General features: G+C 43.8%; 1 protein-coding gene across 1 annotated transcript in view; it reads left to right on the top strand.

Annotated features, from left to right (window-relative positions):
* The window catches only part of LOC142804106 (transmembrane protein 132E-like), a 79608-nt gene that overhangs the window by 19382 nt on the left and 40276 nt on the right, over positions 1 to 19950 (top strand). Inside the window, exons 5-7 of the mRNA XM_075890683.1 lie at positions 1511 to 1657; positions 8757 to 8976; positions 11133 to 11276. Coding sequence (XP_075746798.1) covers positions 1511 to 1657; positions 8757 to 8976; positions 11133 to 11276 — 511 coding nt within the window. The remainder of the gene's footprint in view (positions 1 to 1510; positions 1658 to 8756; positions 8977 to 11132; positions 11277 to 19950) is intronic.

Genomic DNA, 19950 nt, shown 5'->3' with positions numbered 1-19950 from the left:
GACATCGGCCTCACTGTCAATAAGCTGAAAACTAGCATTGACGCGCCGATTAATTTCACGCCGAAATTTGCGATCCGCGCTCTCAGCCATCTTGAACAGCACAGAGCACAGTAGAATGGTGGCTAGACCAAAGAACACCCACCACCAGAACACGTTGTTAGGCTAGTCAGTTGGTTTGTACATACATACATGAATAAGCAGTAAAGATATACAGCGCGAGGCTGAAAATCAACTGTCCTCTCTTTTTTTTATTTATTTACCTTTGCGGCTTACAACTTCAATATGAAAATTTAACAGAAGACACTCACCTGGCATGCTTACGATTCTTTGAGGGCTTCTGCGAGAAGCTTCCTCTATGGCGAGAAGTGTTGTATTGGAATGTTGACTCGACCAATGACTCGACTTGACTTACTGCAGGCCCATAATGATGATGATGATAGTTGCGTCACTTTAAAATGGGTAAACAGTGTCGTAGACATCCAGATTTAAAAGCACCTTGACTGCGCATGGTGACCGCATTAAGGTACTGCTTTTTTTTTGTTAGCACCACCACAACTTCAGTCGCCCATTCGTTTTCCCACAGCGTTCTAGTTCCAATGCTGCTCTATTCACGATAACCTAGGCCAGCCCAGTCGTCAGCATGGTCAGTTGTCGTCTGCTCGATGGGACCGTGCGGCATTGCAACACTGGACACTCGAGAATAACGTGCTCGCTATTCACACTTTTCACGCCTGCATTCATTTTGGAGCCGACACCGTTTATACTCGCACCAAACTTGGTCTGCCGCACGTGCGTTCATTGGGGAAACGGGTCAGACCACAGTCAGTGCGATATAATTCCGTATGCACGTCGGCGGTAGATCACGACCAACGAAAACGTGCAGGCAGAAAGTTTGGCCTACGATCACTTACAAAGTAAATAAATAAATAATAAATAAAAGAACACGTCTTTCTCGTGTTGGCTTGAAGTGCTTCCTCGTGTAACTATCTCATTTTAATGATCGAGAAGTACTTTACTATTATGACTCGAAAGTAGGCATACGAAATCCCGTGGACTTATTCGTTAACAGCCAGAAAATTAACCAAACACGAATTGCGAAAGCTGCATGCACCTACGAAACATGCATATCCTCAAAACGTCCTCGAGCAGACGATATCAGGACAATTCTTCGTCCTTAAAAAGGTCTCAAAGGGGCATTTTGGGGATAATCCTGCAAGTGTCGACTAGAGGACCAAATGAGGACGTCCTGAAACTGCCGAGGACGTTTGTACCATATGAGGACGACCTCAGGTCGTCGAGTGTTGTCTGGGCTGTGACTTTCCTAAGTCTTTGTACATATTGGCGCTTGTTTCATCATGAACTTATAGCAACAAGCTTAACTGGCAGTCATCCCAGATACAGAAAGTTCAGTGTTATGGCCGGAGAGTGGGTTATATGCAGGCAACAAGAGTTTGGGAATGCAAGCAATAAGAGAACTAATAGGGGTGTTATCTGTACTCTCTCTTGACAGGGCAAAAGTCAAACCTGGGCTGAGGATTCTTCAGGTGCAACCAACAGCCAAGCAGGCATGGAACGTTGCAGTGGACACCAACTCTAAGCAGACGTCTGCAACTGTGACTGTCACTCGCCTCAGCGAGGACACTGCCCTGCCCGAAAGGTCTGAAGATTGTCAAGAAAAAGATTCATGTTGTTGTCCTTAGGTGTCACTTATAACTCTTGTGGACACCGTAATTATATGAAGACCAGTGAGTTCGATTAGTACAAACCCTCCAAGCCGCTTGGACGTTTTCGTATGGCATGAAGAATACCTTATAATTAGTGTCTTGCGCATTGGCAGACTTGTGCTCCTACCGTTCGCTTTGCCTAGCATCAACTTTTGTTTCTTTGAACCGCCAGCCCACACGATATGGCCAAAACAACACAGTTTTAGTTTTCGGACTTTTCTTTCGAAAGAACATTCAGGATGGACCTTTTTTATGTGCTTATATGAAAGACGCTGATTGGGTGCTTATCATGGCAGTCGCATTTTGATGGAAGTCAAACGCTAGAGCCCCAACTACTGTGTGATGTTTGTGCACGTCTGAGCACCCCAGGTGGTCCAAATTATTTGTAACCATTAACCACGGCGTCTCTCAAAGTTTGGCACGTTGAACCCCACAAACTGAACCTTAAACCAACCTGATCTCACTTATAGCTTAAAATGAAAAAAGACAAGTTGACACTATTCTTGTAAAGACTAAAGAGACCCTGAAACGGTAAGTCTTGTCAGTGTATAAGCTAGCGCATCATCAAATCATACACACCACAAATTAGTGACACACCATGTAACAGGTATGTTACAGACAATTCTATCTACACCCTCCTTTTCACCCTTGCCTTCCTCAACTCATGAGACATGTTGGCATCGCTGGCCATCGCAGCGCTCTCATGAGTGCACTCGATGGTTTGAGCTTCACCTAGTCAGCGCCTCCGATATTGCACACTGACTGGTTGTGGGCAATCTCAGAGGCCATAGAGAAGTGTGCCCAGCAATACACACGCCGTCTGGCAACAGCAATGAGATCGTGAAGAGGTTGATATCTGTTCCAGCAGGTGCCGCAGCACTACGAGCTGACCTTATTCTATTTTCCTGTACGGTGACGAGCTGCTAAGGCATGCGAACCCAAACACATTCGAAAACAATCACTGGTAGTCATAAACTCGAGCAATGTTGTTGTGTCTGGAGAGGTGAAGTTACAGCGGCAGAAAGTTACAGCGGTAGATTCATGGAGCTTAGCATTGATCGCACAGCGATAGTGCGACAATCACTGCAGCAATGAGCTGAAGTGATTCTGCTCACCAGATTCCTCAAAAAAGTTACACGTCACAGCTTTAAAAGTCATTGATCGCTAGAGATGTACACAGCTAGGTCAATTTCTTGTGTCCAAGAAAAGAAACTTTTAGACGAATACTAACACTCAGTTCACATCAACATAGAGCATGTTGTACACAAGCAGACGATACTCGCTGCCAAGAGGAGGTTCTGTGACATAGACTGAGATATCCTATAAGATCAGTGACCAGTTGCTACTGGTACTGAATCTAGGTGTGAAAGGCATGAGAAGTTGAAAACTCGTTTGGTTGAGCCACTGCAACCTGCAGTTACTTACATGTTTAAAATCATGTAATAAATTGCACAGTTGATGCAGAGACTTCAAATTATTTTTAGGACTTGCTTTACCGACTCAATGTGTTTACACGAAATCGTCAAAATGATTTCAGGGTCCTTCTACGAAACAGCAAAACTATTCGGCCTTAATGTGGCCTTCTTGGCTGATACGAGGTCTGTCTTGGCGTAGACAGAGTAAAGTTGAGCCATAGCATGTTATAGACCATGCAAGAATGTCTGAACTACAGTGCCAGAACTAATGGCAAGGTTGGCCGTAACACTCCCAGTAGAAGTGCGGGCCTTTCGTCACTTGCACTTGGCTTGTGCAGCGGGAAAAGTTCGCACGGCAGCAACGTGGGTTGTCTGCGCCTGTGGGCGTGACTGATAAGCAGCGACGCGTTATAACAAACGGCAAAAAGGGTTTTTTGCAGGCATACCACATTCTACCTCGAGCTTTAAGAGCTTAGGTTCTAATATTTCTTCATTTGACTCTTAATGAGATTCTTCAAAATATATATGCCACCACTATAGATCAAAAGAATTTAGCACATTTTTTTTTCATATTTTTTGCGAGGGCTATGTCTTGCACTACAAGAAAAGCCACTGCTGGTCGATTTTAGCTTTGAGGCTAACAGCTCTGTCTTTCATAATGTTTGAAAGTTCACCTAATACATAGTACATATCTTTCTATAGACGTACGTGCCGCCTTCTTTTTGATATTTTTATGGTAATCCGTGTAACTGATGAGTAAGACAGCCTAGCTGTACAAGAAATTATTCTAATCCCGGCTGCGGTGGCTGCATTTCCGATGGAGGCGGAAATGTTGTAGGCCCGTGTGCTCAGATTTGGGTGCACGTTAAAGAACCCCAGGTGGTCTAAATTTCCGGAGCCCTCCACTACGGCGTCTCTCATAATCATATAGTGGTTTTGGGACGTTAAACCCCACATATCAATTAATCAATCAAATCAAGAAATTATTCTATTATCAATGACTAAAAAATCTGTTTCCAAGAGTGTTGGTTCGATTTGTCAACGCTCAGAGATGCCACTGCTGTATGGTTCATCTGTGGCACTTAAAAAATTCAAATATGCGCTTTGGTATTATACCGCCAAGTATGTACCAAGATGTACTTAAACATTGCCAGCTTCCCTTTTAATTTATAGAACTGCTAGGTGACAGAACAAAACTGCAAAAATGTAGTTGCAGACTAACAGCAAGAGTTTATCTGAAGACCATATATGTGCAACAAACTGAAGCACAAAAGCATAAAAATTCATCACTTACAATGCCTTGTAATTAAGCAGTATGTATTAAGGGACACTAAAGTGCACACATGCAGCACTCGATTACGAACTCATGCCACTAAGATATCAAGGTTCTTTGTCCATACAGTTGATAAATGGCATGCTAACATAGGGTGTACTTCTCTTGTGAATCACAAATGCCTGAACTGTCTCACGTGTTCAGTAGTTCTTGCATTGCCTCAGAATTGTTTATATTTCGAACAGTACCAGCATACAGCCGCAGGATATAACATAAAATTTCAGGTCACTGCCTTTTCCTGTTCTCAGTTTTCGCATGTTCAGTTGGGCTCTGTGGACAAAAGGACGAGCCGCCGTCTCATGTCGAAGCCCATCGTTGACCATTTTTTTTTCTACATTCTGATCTGATTTTAACCTAGTGATGATAGTGTCAGTTGTCGTCTTCTACACAATATTCAACATCTTCCATGCCCCAACAGTGGTGAGTGATGACGGAGAAAACTAACACACACAGTTTCTAAGTACACACTTTTTGTTCATGAGTTCTTGTGTTAGGTCCGAGTCAATCCATGCAAGTCAGTCGGACTCTTCACCAGTGCTTGGTCTTCCAGCGGTGCTTCCGACGTTTGTTCCACTCTTGTGCCTTTAAACGTGTTCCCTTTGATGGACTGGTGCGGTCTATGAGCAGTTTTGTTCATGTGAAAATCGATAATGTTCGGTGTTCCACGAGGGCCAGCAGGAGCTATTTCTCGAGTTTTTTTGTTGGTCCTGTCTGCAGTCGCCTTGGTATCATCGGCCTCCTTCCTTTGCATTAATCTGAGCTTTCCCGCTTTTGACTTTGACATTGTCTCGGTAATTTTCCTCTTGGATGAAAGAAGGCATATGATCGGCATTTTCTTCAACCCTGATGTATGCAGATTTCTCGAAGAGCATAGGCTACGATCAGTACAACAGGCTTTCTTCAGTGTCCTCGTGGTCTTCCTTCCGTTTCATTGCGAGTCACTAGCTGGCTTTGTTTTGCTATCTGCAGGCCATTGTACCCATTACTGTGAAGACTTATTAGAATGGCAACCTGTCATCTTCGGCGGGCACTCATCTCTAAGATTTGATGGATCGTCTATTAGAAGTTTGAACGCTTTCTGATTTTTTTTTTTTTTCATACAGGCCTCTCCCACCAGGTACACCTGAGTAGCTGATGCTATCGTATCGTTCACTTCACTGGTGCAGCCGCTAGATGAGACTTCTAAAGTCCTGGAAGGGGACTCTAGCCTCTGAAGTTTTTCTTCGGTGCTGATCTCCGAGATTGCACTTTCTGCAGAGGGAAAGCTTGTCTGACAATTTTCAGTGTGTTCATCTATTCGCTGTGAAGTCGAGTCATCAAATGTCTGTGCGACGAGATCACCATTGAGGAAGCATTGGCTAGGTCTTAGTGCTATAGATGAGGAGCCCATTTTTCCTTTCGCTTCTGTTCTAATCCACTCTTTTATTGATGCCAGATCAGGTTGCGGAGTTTTTAATGCGTCTTCAATATTGTACTCTGCTATAACTTTCCCTCGAATAATCTGGTCAATATAATCGTCGCCTTCCTTCATCTCTGCTTGTAAATGATCAATGGGAACTGCATCTTCTACCTCCTTGTCAATTTCTGTGAAATTCCTCTACTCGTAAGTCAAAATTTTGTGAAAACTCGTCTACTCACTTTATTGGTAAGCCATCCATATGCAGGAGACTTTCGACGCTGGCGATCGTTTTCATGATGGCCTTTCGTACATGACTACGCCTTTCAATCAGGGCCTCCGCAATCCAGTTCACTGTCAGGAAATGTAGAAAATGAGTGGCCGGCTATGCCACGAAGTGAAGAAGGGGTCACAGTGCTATCCGTCACAAATCATCGCATGATGAAGCTCCGGGCAATATTGGAGGGCGATCCATATGCAGGAGACTTTCAATGCCGGTGATGGCTTCCATGACGTTCTTTTGTACGTGACTACACCTTCGATTAGGGCCTCCATAATCCCGTCTAGTGTCGGGAAAAGTAGAAAATCACTGGCCGGCTACACCATGCATTGAAGAAGGCGTCACTGTGCTATATGTCACAAAGCATCGCATGATGTAACACCGGGCGTCGTCAACATGTTACGCTCTACGATCTGGGTCACTAGCAGGGTTAGGCCTCGCACATGAGATTAATCCACCGGTGGCTTCAACAAAAGTCCTCTTGGCTACAGATGCGGTGGAGAAGTCGTGAAAGTCCACCCTGTCTACCTCCATAGGCCCTTACTCCGAGGTTTTACGGCACCAAAATGTTGAGGAAAGGATGAGCCGGTGTCCCCATGGCGAAGCCCACCGTTGACCTCTTCTTTATTCCTTGCTCTCATTTGATCTTATCCTAAATATGATAATGTCACTCGTCGTCTTCTGCACAATATTCAACACCCTCCGCACCCCGACAGTAGTGAGTGACGATGGAGAACACTACTACACTCAGTTTCTAAGTACACGCCTTTTGTTCATGAGTACGTGTAGAAGGTCCCAGTCAATCCATGTAGGTCAGTGGGACTCTTCACCAGTGCTTGGTCTTCCAGCGGTGCTTCAGATGTTTGTTCCACTCCCAGGCATGTTCCCCTTGAGGGACTGGTGCGGTCGATGAGCAGTTTTAGATGCGGAAGCATCTTATACTCGCGCCTTGTAGTGCGCCGTCCGCGCCGTCCGCACCGCTTCTCGAACATTCGACAGCACATGCGCTGTCGCGCCGTCTCCATCTGTGCCGCGCGTGCGCTTCTCCTCCGAGAACATTCAACAGCTGACAGTGCATGCGCCGTCGTGCTGTCTATATACTCAAGGTCGGCGCTCGCTCGCTCAGTTGCCGCTCGTCGGTTGGTTTGTACGGCGCGTCGACGTCCAAGGTCGCGGCAAAATGAATTCCAACGAATCCACAAACACAATGATCGACGTCCCTTCGACCAGCGCCATCCTTTCGCATACGTGTGTACGTGTTCACTCATTTAACACCCCCTCCTACAACCACGTTAACCAATTTAGCCATCCGCCCAAGTAAGTCGCAATTTGACACCCCATTTCACAACCACGTTAACCAATTTAGCCATCGACCGAAGTAAGTCGCACTTTAACACCCCGTTAACCAATTATATGCTCCGCATCCTCCTCGGTGTTCCCCCGAGGGAAGCTGTGGGCAATTTTTTTGTTTATGTGAAAACAGATAATGTTCTGTGTTCTACGAGGGTCTGCAGGAGCTATTTCTGAGAAGTTCTCTCGAGTTTTTTCGTTGGTCCTGTCTGCATTCGCCTTGGTATCATCAGCCTTCTTCCTCTGCATTAATGTGAGCTTTCCCGCTTTTGACTTTGATGCTGTCTTGGTAATTTTCCTCATGGATGAAAGAAGGCATATGATCGGCATTTCCTTCAACCCTGATGTATGCAGATTTCTCGAAGAGCACAGGCTACGATCAGTACAACAGGCTTTCCTCAGTGTCCTCGTGGTCTTCCTTCTGTTTCATTGTGAGTGACTAGCTGGCTTTGTTTTGCTATCTGCAGGCCATTGTACCCATTACTGTGAAGACTTGTTAGGATGGCAACCTGTCATCTTCGGCGGGCACTCATCTTCAAGACCTGGTGGATTGTCTATTAGAAGTTTAATGTCGAAGGCCATCATTGACCTCCTCTTTTTTCTGCGTTCTGATCTGATCTTAACCTAATGATGATAATGTCACTCGTCATTTTCTACACAATATTCGATGGGTCCCTTCGTAAGAGACACTTATCTGAAGAAACACTTGGGGTATAAGAGACACCACCGTGGCTATCCTAAAGTAAGGTTTGAACTCAAATTGGAAGCATGGCACCCTGATTTCAAGAGACACCTCATGTAAAAAACAAGAAAGGCTTCTAGGTTCATGTTTCTTATAAAGGGGTTCAATTGTATATGTAGTTCCAGAGAAATCTTGTGCTATTACGTGCCAGCAGTTGCGCAGTGTTCTGTTTACTTACACTTACAACAAATTGTACCAACAAGCTCAACTTTCAAGCTTCTGGTGATATGAGTGCGAGTTAGCATTCAGTACATAAATCAGCAGTGTTTATTGTTTATTGCCCAGCTAGTTTATTCATTGTTTGACAAAAATAGCTATAAAGGACAGGGACAAAGTGAGCCCATGAACTGACAAACAAGTCTTTTCCTCTGGATCGTCCTTTGAGCGCAATACCTATTTTTCTCGAGAGTAATCCAAACTTTGAAATTAATAGCACAGCACTAATTAGTTGCACCTGGTTCTTGCGGTAAGTTTTGTTGGTGATTTGCGAGGCCTCCCTATCGCCTTGCTGCGCAGTGGGGAAGAGGTGCTCAACTGGCTCTTTGAAGTGGAGGAAGGGCCGGGCCACGAAGACGGGGGACAGGTGACATGGCAGCTGCGCTACCTAGACCTGCCCGGCGTGGACAGTACAGCCACCGTGAGCAGCACCGTCAGCGAGGTCGATGACAGCATCAAGCTCACCTCCCGGTTGGACATCCACAAGGACGACGTGCAGGCCGTCCTCCTCGTCGCCAAGGTACTTGCTCTCTTTCTCTTTTTTTCATTGTGCGTGTGTCAAGCTCCGTCCAGACAGCACCAAATGAAGTTGGGTCCCGGTGAGCGAGACTTAATGGCGTAGTGCACGTCATCACCATCGTCAGCCTGACTACGCCTACTGCAGGGCAACAACCTCTCCCATGTTTCATCAATAAACCCAGTCCTGTGTTTGCTGCAGCCGCATTATACTGTAAAACCTCAATATATCGAACACGGATATATCGAATTATTGCCTATATCGAACGGTTCCTATATCACGCGGGAAATCGCATGCATTATTGATTTTTTATTTCGAACAAAGTTTGACATATAATGGATATATCGAACTCAGCCACCCCAAACCGCCCGCGCTTCATTGACAGCCGGCGAGCTTTCCCGCAACTCTCGAAAGTAGTGGTAGAGCGGCGGGCATTTACGAATGCTGCACACATCGATGGCGCCGAGAGCACCACTTTAACGTAGCGGCGTACGCGCGCCGCAGCCTTGCGGTAAAGGTTCTTGAATGAGGAAAGTGAAGAGAAAAGCGCGGAGCTGTTATTGTCTTTCAATACGAAGGCACCGACACGGCTTCGCGCGGGGGAAGGGGGAGTGGGAGGTAACGATTGAGGAGGAAAGTATAGGAAGGAAAGGACGCAGACGACTGTCTCGGACGCGGCTCGCGCTGCCGCCGGGAAAGGGAAAGGGAGAGCCAGCATGGGCGCGCCATGTGCGCGCTTTACACCCGGACTCACGCCGCAGCCTTGCAGCTTGCAGTCGTTGCAGTCTCTATGGTGTGCACTTGTTGCGCACTTGTTGCAAGCTGGTGTGCACACTGCGCACTTGTTGCAAGCTCCTCCCCCGTAGCATCGGCAGGCATCGGTAGTTGGGCTCGCAGTGTTCGTGCGATTGGAGTTAGGCCTGTCGCGCGCTGTGGTGCGCGACAGGCACAACTCCGAACGTCGGAGCTCACGGATGTGGAGATTGTCGCCGAAGCTACTGCTGAGCAGCCAAATGAAAACTCTGCCGAGGTGGATCCCACAAGCGCTGATGGTGCCCCGCTCCCGACATCAGCTGAGGTCGTAGCTGCCTTGGCCCTTGCGCGCCGTCACTGCAGTGCGATTGAAGGCACCAGCCTATCACTTATGAATCGCCTGGTCTATATTGAAGACGCAGTCGTCAAACACGCCATGGCCAACAAAAAGCAGGCTACTCTTTTTCAATATTTTAAACCAACACAATAAATACTATGCTTGAATCTTCAAGTGAGTATTTACTGCACCACGCTTGAACGGTTCGTTGGTTGTTTTCAGCAAGCTGTTGACGCACTTTTTTCTTTATATTGAATTCTAGATATATCGAACTATTTCGCAATCGCCGCGCCGTTCGATATATCGTGGTTCGACTGTACCTGGAAACTTTTTAATCTCATCTGCTAACCTAATTTCCTGCCTCCCCTTTTTGCATTTGCCTTCTCTTGGAATCCAGTCTGTTAATCTTAATGACTAGCTGTTAAATTGCCTCCATGCCACATGGCCTGCCCATGCACATTTTTTCTTGGTTTTGACTGAGATCTCCTTGACATCTGCTTGTTCCCTGACCAACTCTGCTCACTTCTTGTCTCTGAAACATTGCTCATGACTTACGGTTAATTTTCTCTAAGGTTTCTATTTGTACCGTCAACAATATCAGCTATGGTTGTAATACGCTGTCAGAAATCATTCAGCAAAAATTAAAATATTTCTTCTGCCATCCGCTTCAAAGCTTGCTTTTCTAGAAAAATGAATAAATACGTGGAAATGATCTGTGTGCAAAAATTATGAGATGTTTTCATTTCGTCATAAAGCTTTGTGACTTGGTGGTTTCCACAGGACCCATTTGATTTTATATCTGCCATGGCAGCTTAGCACACTATGGCGTGCTTCATAATAAGATCGTGTGTCTGACATCTAATGCTTCATTATCTCACTGTTCTTTTTTATCATTCACCATTCACTGCCAAATGACTCTAATGATTGCACAAGGAGCATTCCATTCAGATCATTGATAAAAAGGAAATAGTGACATTGAAACGAGCTGTTCACACATTCACAGTTTTGTGAATACTTCTCATAGAGTCTATACAGAATTTCTAAATCGAGCTCGCTGAATTGTTTGCAGTCGAATCAGCTGCTAAACACAGCAGTGCTGACCGGCAAACAAGTGTCACAGCCCATGAAGGTGTTCGTGGTGAGCCAGTCTGGACTTCTGGGGGACGTCACGCTGCAGTCCTCCTGCCACTCAGCCGACGAGTCAGTTCTCAAGGTGAATTATCACGACAATCACACTATTGAGGACAGATAGAGTTCATTGGACTTTATTTCATTGTATAGAATGCGTCTCCCTATAATCAAGTGATGCAAGTTTGTTAATAAACAAGCAGTTTTTATACTTACGGGTGCCTTCTGATATTACAACACAGTAATACTGTACCTTGTACCAATAGCAGTCACATCGCACACAAAAAATTTTGTACTGTTCTATATTAACTTCAAATGTACATTTCAATCTTGATATAGTAAACTGGGATTGCAAAATAGTGCTTTTTTATATAGATATCTGAAGCCTTTACACGAAACCACACATCATCACCAGTCTATTGAGATCATGAAAAGTGCGAAACTTACCAGTTTGTTATTCAAATAACAAGTGAAAGATGCCAAATTTCATGTAATATTCATTTTCCATCTATGCTTTATGTATTGCATGTATTTAAGGCCATTCATATTCTTAAAGCTACGTGGCAGTCATCTTTTTGGTAACAGACAGCCACAAGTGAGTGCTCTTCACAGCACAGCACTTAGTTCTCTCCAGTATTAGTAGCGTCTATCACCGCATGTTGTGTTGTGGTGTAGTATTTGTGTTGCAGTGGAACATCCCTAAGCACACTCGTCATGAAGCACAAATAAAATCCTTACAGCATAATGTTGTTTTGTAGGCTGTGCAACAAGACGACTACTGTTAACTCGTGTTGATACGATTCTGCAGAGTGTGTTTTTCAGCCTAATGTGTGTTTCTTTTTGCTCCCAGCCAACCTTTTGGTTAATACGATTCTTGCATATAATACGCTTCATTCTTTAGTTTCCTTAGAAAACATTTCAAGAAGGTTCCGCTGTAGTTGCCTTGTACAACTTCTGCAGTTGTTTCGCATTGTTCAGATGTTTCTTCACCACTTGTTACTGTTGCAAAGCCATTGCAGAAATGGAACAAAAAAGAAATGTTATTATTAGCAGATCCGATTTAACCCGATAAGACCGCCAATATAGCAAAGCTTGTATCCATGTTCAGTGTTGTAACAGCATGCATGCAAGCACAATTTTAACTAAAGCAAACGCACATATTACTCTTGTGCACAGTGAGGCTGTAGTGTAATGAAGCGAATCTATCGTAAAAGCCTGTGCATAGTCCGAGGCCGTTTTCCAAGTATGGCGATGTGAAAGTTCTGCCCTATTTTACCACATGTTGATTTCAACTAGTTTGCAGCCCAGGTTTGCCAATCTGGTTTGGCATTTCTTGGTGGTATCATCGTCATCAGATATCTGTGCTCTTATCAATTGCCATTGTGGCCTGGCTGACTTGACAAGCACTGTAGCCGACAGCTTTGCACCAGGTTGGCATGGCAAAAAGTAGTACTCGGCCATGTCCAAAATAAATGTGATTGCTGGCATCATTGGCAGCTGTGTTGCAGAGCTGCAGTTCTGTGGGAACTATTGTAGCATTTGCAGTTTGAAAAAGCGGAGGAAAGCCTCTCTTTGCTTGCACTGGCCTAAGTAGTAGCTTTGGGAAGCCTAAGAATGCAGTGCTTATCGAACTTCAACATGACCTAACAAACTTCATCCGAGAGCAATGAGCCACTCATTTTTGTGTTATCTCTGTGCTACTCTATGCAAGGGCAAGAGAAGTAGAAAGAGAAAAGGGCATTCAGCAGACAGACTTTGAGTACTTGGTGTCACATCTTATGATCAGCCGTTTTTTTTTTATGCCTACACTCATCGATTTGACGGAGGCTGCCAGAGAGCTACTAAGTGTTTCTGTGGCCTTTCAACAACACGTGCTTTTGCTGCGAAAATCAGTGAACTTTCAATCGGTCGGATCGGCAATTCGAATCAAACACCAGCATATACGAACACAGCTTCAGCCCTAATTGTGCAATAAACACGATCTTGTCAATATTCTGTGAAATCCAGTGAAAATGGGGAAAATGCAGGTCACTGTAGTACTGTGCTGCGCTGCCGACAGTCACAAGACACCACCCTACTTCCCAGTGAACCGCAAATATTGTGTAGACATACATGGTATGTTTCTCATGAACATTGTAAATGTCTTTTAGATATTCATAGAAATCCAAATTACAAAGATTAAATGTACCTGCTACTACAAACAGCTCAGCCGAGTATGGTTGCAGTTACGTTGCACTTGGACACTGAATGGACATTCAATATATATACGTAGACATTGTTATTTACTAAATAAAAGGTTTTTTCATGCACTTGGCACACTTACTGCATGAAGTTGGTGCGTTGCACTTGCGGTTTCATGGCGGTCTTGCTCATTGTCGCTCAGCTGTACTTTATAGAAAGCATCAAAGGTGTGAGGCTGGCCGGATTGATTGATATGTGGGGTTTAACATCCCAAAATCACCACATGATTAGGAGACGCACCGTAATAGAGGGCTCCGGAAATGTCGACCACATGGGGTTCTTTAACGTGCACTCGAGTCTAAGAAGCACACGGGCTTACAGCATTTTTGCCTCCATTGAAAATACAACTGCCGCAGCCAGAATTCTAACCCCCGACCTGCGGGTCAGCAGCCGAGTACCTTAACCACGAGACCACCGCGGCGGGGTGAGGCTTGCGGGATTGCTGTCAGACGAAAAATTTAAGCCCGGCCATCAAGGTGTATAAGTATAGCACACCAGCTAAGATCCAGACCGCAGTGGGAGCGCAGGTCTCTAGCACATGCAGCAAGCCTGAAGACAGTGCGAAGCTGGAAAGTCTCCTTTATTTCTCTTGAGCTTTCTTTCCTCCTCTCTCTTTTTTTTGTTTTGCAGTTTTTTCTGTCTTTATTTCTCCTCAATTTTTCATCTATTTCCCTTGCCTTTTCTATTTCTCTTCCTATTTCTTCCTTCTCCATTTTTTCTATTTCTCGCTTCGTCTTTTCTATTTTTTATGGGGTTTTGCTTGCATTATGCCAAGCGATGACAGCCCAGGTCCATAAAGTGCGTCACACTTCAAAGCACCTTCGTGTTGCATGATTTCGTGCTATCATGTATGGCAGCACTAACGCCACCCACGCATGGTAATTTTATGGTCATTTGCGCGCCTAAACTCCTCGTGCATGTAGTGTATGCATTACGCATGCTCAAACATTACATGTCCATTTATGTTCGAGCACTTTCTAGATCTTACGTGGCAGTATATATTTATCATTCTAAATGTCAAACAAAGTGGTTTTGGAAGACAGAAAGTTCTGCGATGCAGTTGATGTTATGAGCACGTGTATGCAACATCATTTGCGACGTCTAGTTTTTGTCTAAAAGAAAAGTGCATAGGACGTTAAATATACGTAGGCTCTTTAGAGTGTAAGTATGGCACCTTATGGCGATGTAAATTAGATGTTATTGATAGGCGTTGACAGGATATCAGTGGTTCACTGGGTTAGTATGAAAATACCCCGCCGAAAAGAGACACGTTTCCATAATATGTTGCTGTTCATTATCTGAAGAAAGGGAGGATGGGCAAGGAATTGGTGCTTGACTGCATTAAGTTCATCTGGTGTTGACAGTCTCAAGCACTCTTAAAGCTCCCATTGATACTTGTTCGAGACCCTGTCCAACGTCACCTGGCTGAGTTCGTGAAGCAACTGCTGTGCAAGCCATGCACCGAGCATTTTTTCACCCTTGTAGTGATGCTATTGGAGTTTCAGCAGTTTAATGTGTATGTGACGATAGAAGGGTACCAGGTCAAGAGAATTAGACAACGAAAAAGCGCGTGTACTTTGGAATTGAAGTATGGTGTATGAACCACTGTACGACCCTCATTTCAAGCCTGACACGAGTCAACAGCATAATGACCTGACAGTTTGTTCATCAGACACACATCATTAGCAAAGCTCTCCTCAGGACACTGGACTGTAGGTGAGCTACAAATTGTGTGCTTTCAAACCATGAAGTCTGCAGAGCTTGAAGTGACTGCAGTTTGGTAGCTGAAACAGACCTCTCCAGTAGTGCTCTGATCCTGGTTCACTAATTCTTGGACCTATGTTTCCAAGAAGTTTTTCTGTCACGCATTCAAGAAGTGTCAATGTTGAATGTACTTGATGGCAAAGAAAAATTTCTATGAGAGGACATGTCAGCCAAGAGACTTTTGCTACAAAATTGTAATGGATGACAGTGACTTAATATTCACATGCAGTGCTAATAAATGCTTCCAGTTATTGGACGATATAGAGATTTCAGTTATTAGGCTTTGGGTTAAATACAGATGGAAACTTGTTTCTGTTTTCACTGTCCACAAATTCCACATCATGCTGCATGCTGGTCTGAACTACTCTCAGACCTCATTTTAACAAAGTTGCATCTTACACACGAAAATAAGTTTGTTATATCCAAAAATTTACTTTAAAACGTTTATTCCTAACACTATATCGATCGCAAGATTATTTTTACTCTGCTTCAGTATAACCAATATTTCGTAATTCCCGGGTTCCTTATACAGTGAATTCTCGGAAGAACAAACCCCACATTAACAAACTTTTTTGATTAACAAACTTAAAAAAAATCTAGTGCCGACTGCTATTACAAGTTTCAATGTAAAATCATTTCACTACTACATACTTCAGAATACCAATCTTTTCAGAATAACGAGCATTAATTTAGTTCCGCATTATATTAACAACGCCTTAGTACTACAAAAGTTCTGAATCCGTCGCGACCACAGGAGCGGTACGCAAGCAGACGACACAGCGAATGGACGCCTTGCTTCTCGGGACACATGTGACAGTACGAAGGGAGGAAAAAAAATGAAAGGACGACTTTCTTTTTTTTCTTTTTGTCGAAAGGCCGATGCCTCAGGTTTAGAAGCGCAAAGGCGAGGGGTGAGGGCAACACGGGAGAGCAAGGACAGCGAAGCAGAGTGTGAGTTGTGAAACAAAAAGCATGGGCGCGGAAAACCTGAGAAGCGAGGGAGCAGAAACAGACACGCGAAGCATCTTTTTTATAGCACTTTTTTTTTCTTAGGAAGAGGCGATAACAGCCGCCACGCTTCAGGTTTTTCTTTCTTTGTCACTTCTACATGTGCTCTAGGAGGCCTGGTTTGTCAGTCATGTTCACCTGTTTTTGGTGATTACTTATCGCATCCACAAAGCAAGTCGGTGTTCGCGCTGCCGTGCAACTACAAATGAGTTCATCTTTGCTTGCGACGAGGAAGCGGAAGCAGGTTTCGCTTAGCGAGATATTTTTTGGCAACTGGAAGGCAAAAAGCAGGCTGTTGTGACCAAAGAACCGAATCGCACCCCAGGAATGTGGATGAGCTAGGGTCCTTCGCGCTGCAAAGTTTGTAACTTAGAAGTGAGGCAGCTTGGGCTAGTTGGTATGGCATGATGATAGTTATAGCACGAGAACAATACGGCAACACAGAGACAAGAAGGACCTTCGTGTACTTCGTGTCCTTCTTGTCTCTGTGTCGTCGTTTTGTTCTCGCGCTATAACTATCGTCGGGCAAAGTTTGTGCTGCATGCATAAAAAAACAAAAACAAAAACTTCTTTAAAGTAAACGTGCATTTTTTGGTGTTCACTTGTGCATTTTTTTTTTCTCGTAAAGGAGTTCAAGGACCCATTCTTGTAAAGTCACGTCGTTTTGGACGGTGGAAAATAGGTTTTTATGGTTAATTTTAGGGCTTTCACTATAACGACCTTTCAAAATAACGAACAAATCGCCGTGGCCCCCGGAAGTTCGTTACACCGAGATTTCACTGTATTGAGGTTTGAGTGTACATACACAGCCTTTTATTGTACATGATTTTTTTCAAAACCTGTAAAGAATAATGATGCTGGTCATAGATATAATAGCTCAGAGTCATAGTTTTTGCTTGTAACTTTGGACAACACTTATTGGTGTGTGCAACATAACACGCACTACAAATTAAGCACAACAATGCACTAAATTTTACTACACAACGAAATATCAGTGCTAGTGCAGTTACAGCCGGGTGATTCCACAAGAGATCGACACGGGTCCAAAAGTTGATATTTTAAATTTCATTGAGTATTCTATATTTCGTGCACCTCTCACCAGGTAGCCCGAAAGTTAACTTCGTTTTATGATTAACGGCATAACTTACGAGAAAACAAAATATCAAACTTCACCAACATGGAGGCATCAATTTCGTCACCTGTCATTTTCGAAAATTGCAGATGATATAAAAAGACAAATATTTTTGTTTCAAGGAAGATATTTTTTACCTGAAATGTATGTCTATTGGAGAAAGAATTCATACGGTTTCAAGTTTGAAGACCTTAAGAAAATAGCTTTTAAAAATGTCTAATTTTGCGGCAGTTGAAAATAAGTTACGTATTCCCCATTTTTTTGCTCCAAAAATAATGCAAGCAGTGTTTTCAAACTTGACATGTTTTAAGAATATAGTGTGTTCATTAGGTACATAAATTATTGCTGCCGTAGGGCAAATGTAAATTTTTATATATTGCCTCAAAGTTCTCATATTGGCAAAAGTGTACTCCACTGAAATTTGAATAATAAAAAAACCCCATCTTCGATTTTTCTTAAAATCTCGTAATTAGACAACCAAAGGCCACCATACAGTAATATAGAAAAACATGTTGCATTACTATGTTTTTAGCGACAATATTCGTGGTACAAATCAGAGCTTTTCGAGAATGCGCTGATAAGTTGAGAAATCTAGAAATCGGAACGGAATAGTGGCAATGAGCTTCAAACGCGAGTAAACGTGACCGCATTTGGTGAAGAAAGGCTGTTTTAGCAGATAGGAGTAACTATTTTGAACACGATATTCTACAGTATCTGAATTCACTCTTATACGTAGAGCACTGAGACTTCTAATATGTGGTGCCTCTCCATTACTGACACACAGATGGAGCTGCTGTGACGGCCATGTGTTTGCAACACGTTGGGTAAGAGAATATAATGTTGAATGAGTTCATAAACGATTCATAACAAATTTTTATCATTTGGGGCACAAAGACTGCCGCATTAGTCTGAAGAACACGCTTTAGGGCAAGTTGTCATCCGTCGTCTGCTCTACAGATGAGTAGCTGTGCGCCGCATCTCGGAGGCAATGCTTTAGATCATATGGTTCAAAGTAGGGACAAATGTTACGCCTCCCGTAATTTTATCGACAAAAACATTGTGAAATTCATTTTAACGTACTATACTTCAGTTTTGCATTCGCACTGTGGATACTTGCACACGCTGTTTTACGTCTGCTCTCATTAAAGTTGAGAGACATAGGAAGAGACGACAGATAAATCACTTTCGTGCTGCTGGTTTTATGCATAGTTGCATGCCAGTAATTTGAGCCTCAAGGAGCGTGGCGATGGCTGACCACTTCAGCCGGGATAGAGTTTTTTTGTTCAGATTACCTCATGTTGCATAAAAAGAAAATACCCTATCAAAAAAACATCCACAAGGTCGAAGACATTGGCCTGTTTGCCTTCCAGAAGCTTTTGCCGAAAGCTGCCCGCCATGCACATAACAACGACCACGTCTGCCAGAACTGCTTCAGACGCCTCACAGATATGCTGTCTTCGTCTAATGGCTTCTCAGCTGAAACAGCTGAAGAGTTTTTGCTGGAAGAAGAAAAAGGCAGAAGTCAAGAGGGGTGCGTAAACACGCCTGAAGCATTGTCACATATGCGACTAAAGAAGCTGCATGCGCAAAATAACAAGGTTCATGCAGAGCCAAGACAACTTAGCAGCAATTCTACAGTAACCGTGAAATGCCACCGTAACGTGTGTAACCGCCACTTTCAACCATCAGATCTGAAATGCAGTGTGTGTGCCCAGTGGTTCAAGAACTTCAAGCAAGACTATGAAGCGTGTTCTTCGTATCAAGAGTGCATGCGTTTGTTGACACTGTTGCCGAGCAAAATAGAGCGCCGAAAACTCCAAGCGCTTATACCAAACTTGTCAGCTTACATGATATACAGGTCCTGACGCTGGCGCACAAAACACGGGATGTGGTTAGCACCAAATGCGGTAAAAAGGACACGGCTGAACCCAATGAACGTCCAGGCAGCTATTGCTTACTACTCCAAAGATGAGTATAGCTGCTCTCGGCAGAGTCCCGACAAAAAGATGTATCTGTTATCATTGACAGAAAAAAGGAGCTTGTTTCGAAAAGGTTTATGACCCGTTCGGTGCGAGAGGCTTACCGTCTCTTTAGAGAAGCTAATTCGAACACGTCTATTGGGCTCTCAAAGTTTTATTCACTGAGGCCGAAGTGGGTTCTTCTTGCACCACACCAAGAAGTATGCCTTTGTATATACTGTACTAATGCCACGGAGTGTGTTTCTGCCCTACAAGACGTCACCGATGGTGCCTACACGGGGGACTTCTTGAAAGAACTAAGTCTTTGCTGCTCCCCTACAAGTGATTGTTTTTTAGGCCATTGTGACTATTGTGCTAAGGAGGAAGCTCTGACAGCCACATGTTTAGGAATCCCTGAAGATATTGAGGTAGCCTATGCAGTATGGGAAAATGGCGATCTAGTAAAAAAAACAGCCCAGGCAAGTGCTTTTCTGTGAGAGCTAAGTCTATGGTTTGTGAAGTGGATTACCCATGATTTCATAAGATACATTCAAGAATCAGCAATACGCCAGGCGAAAGAGAACCAAGAAAAAGAATTTTGCATTTTTCACTTTGATTTTGCCGAAAATTGGACAGCCATTTTACCGAATGAGGTA

The sequence above is a fragment of the Rhipicephalus microplus genome, chromosome 3, assembly GCF_043290135.1.
Source record: "Rhipicephalus microplus isolate Deutch F79 chromosome 3, USDA_Rmic, whole genome shotgun sequence".
Lineage (NCBI taxonomy): Eukaryota > Metazoa > Arthropoda > Arachnida > Ixodida > Ixodidae > Rhipicephalus > Rhipicephalus microplus.
Note: the sequence above shows the minus strand (reverse complement) of the source record. Positions and strands in the feature narration are given on the sequence as shown.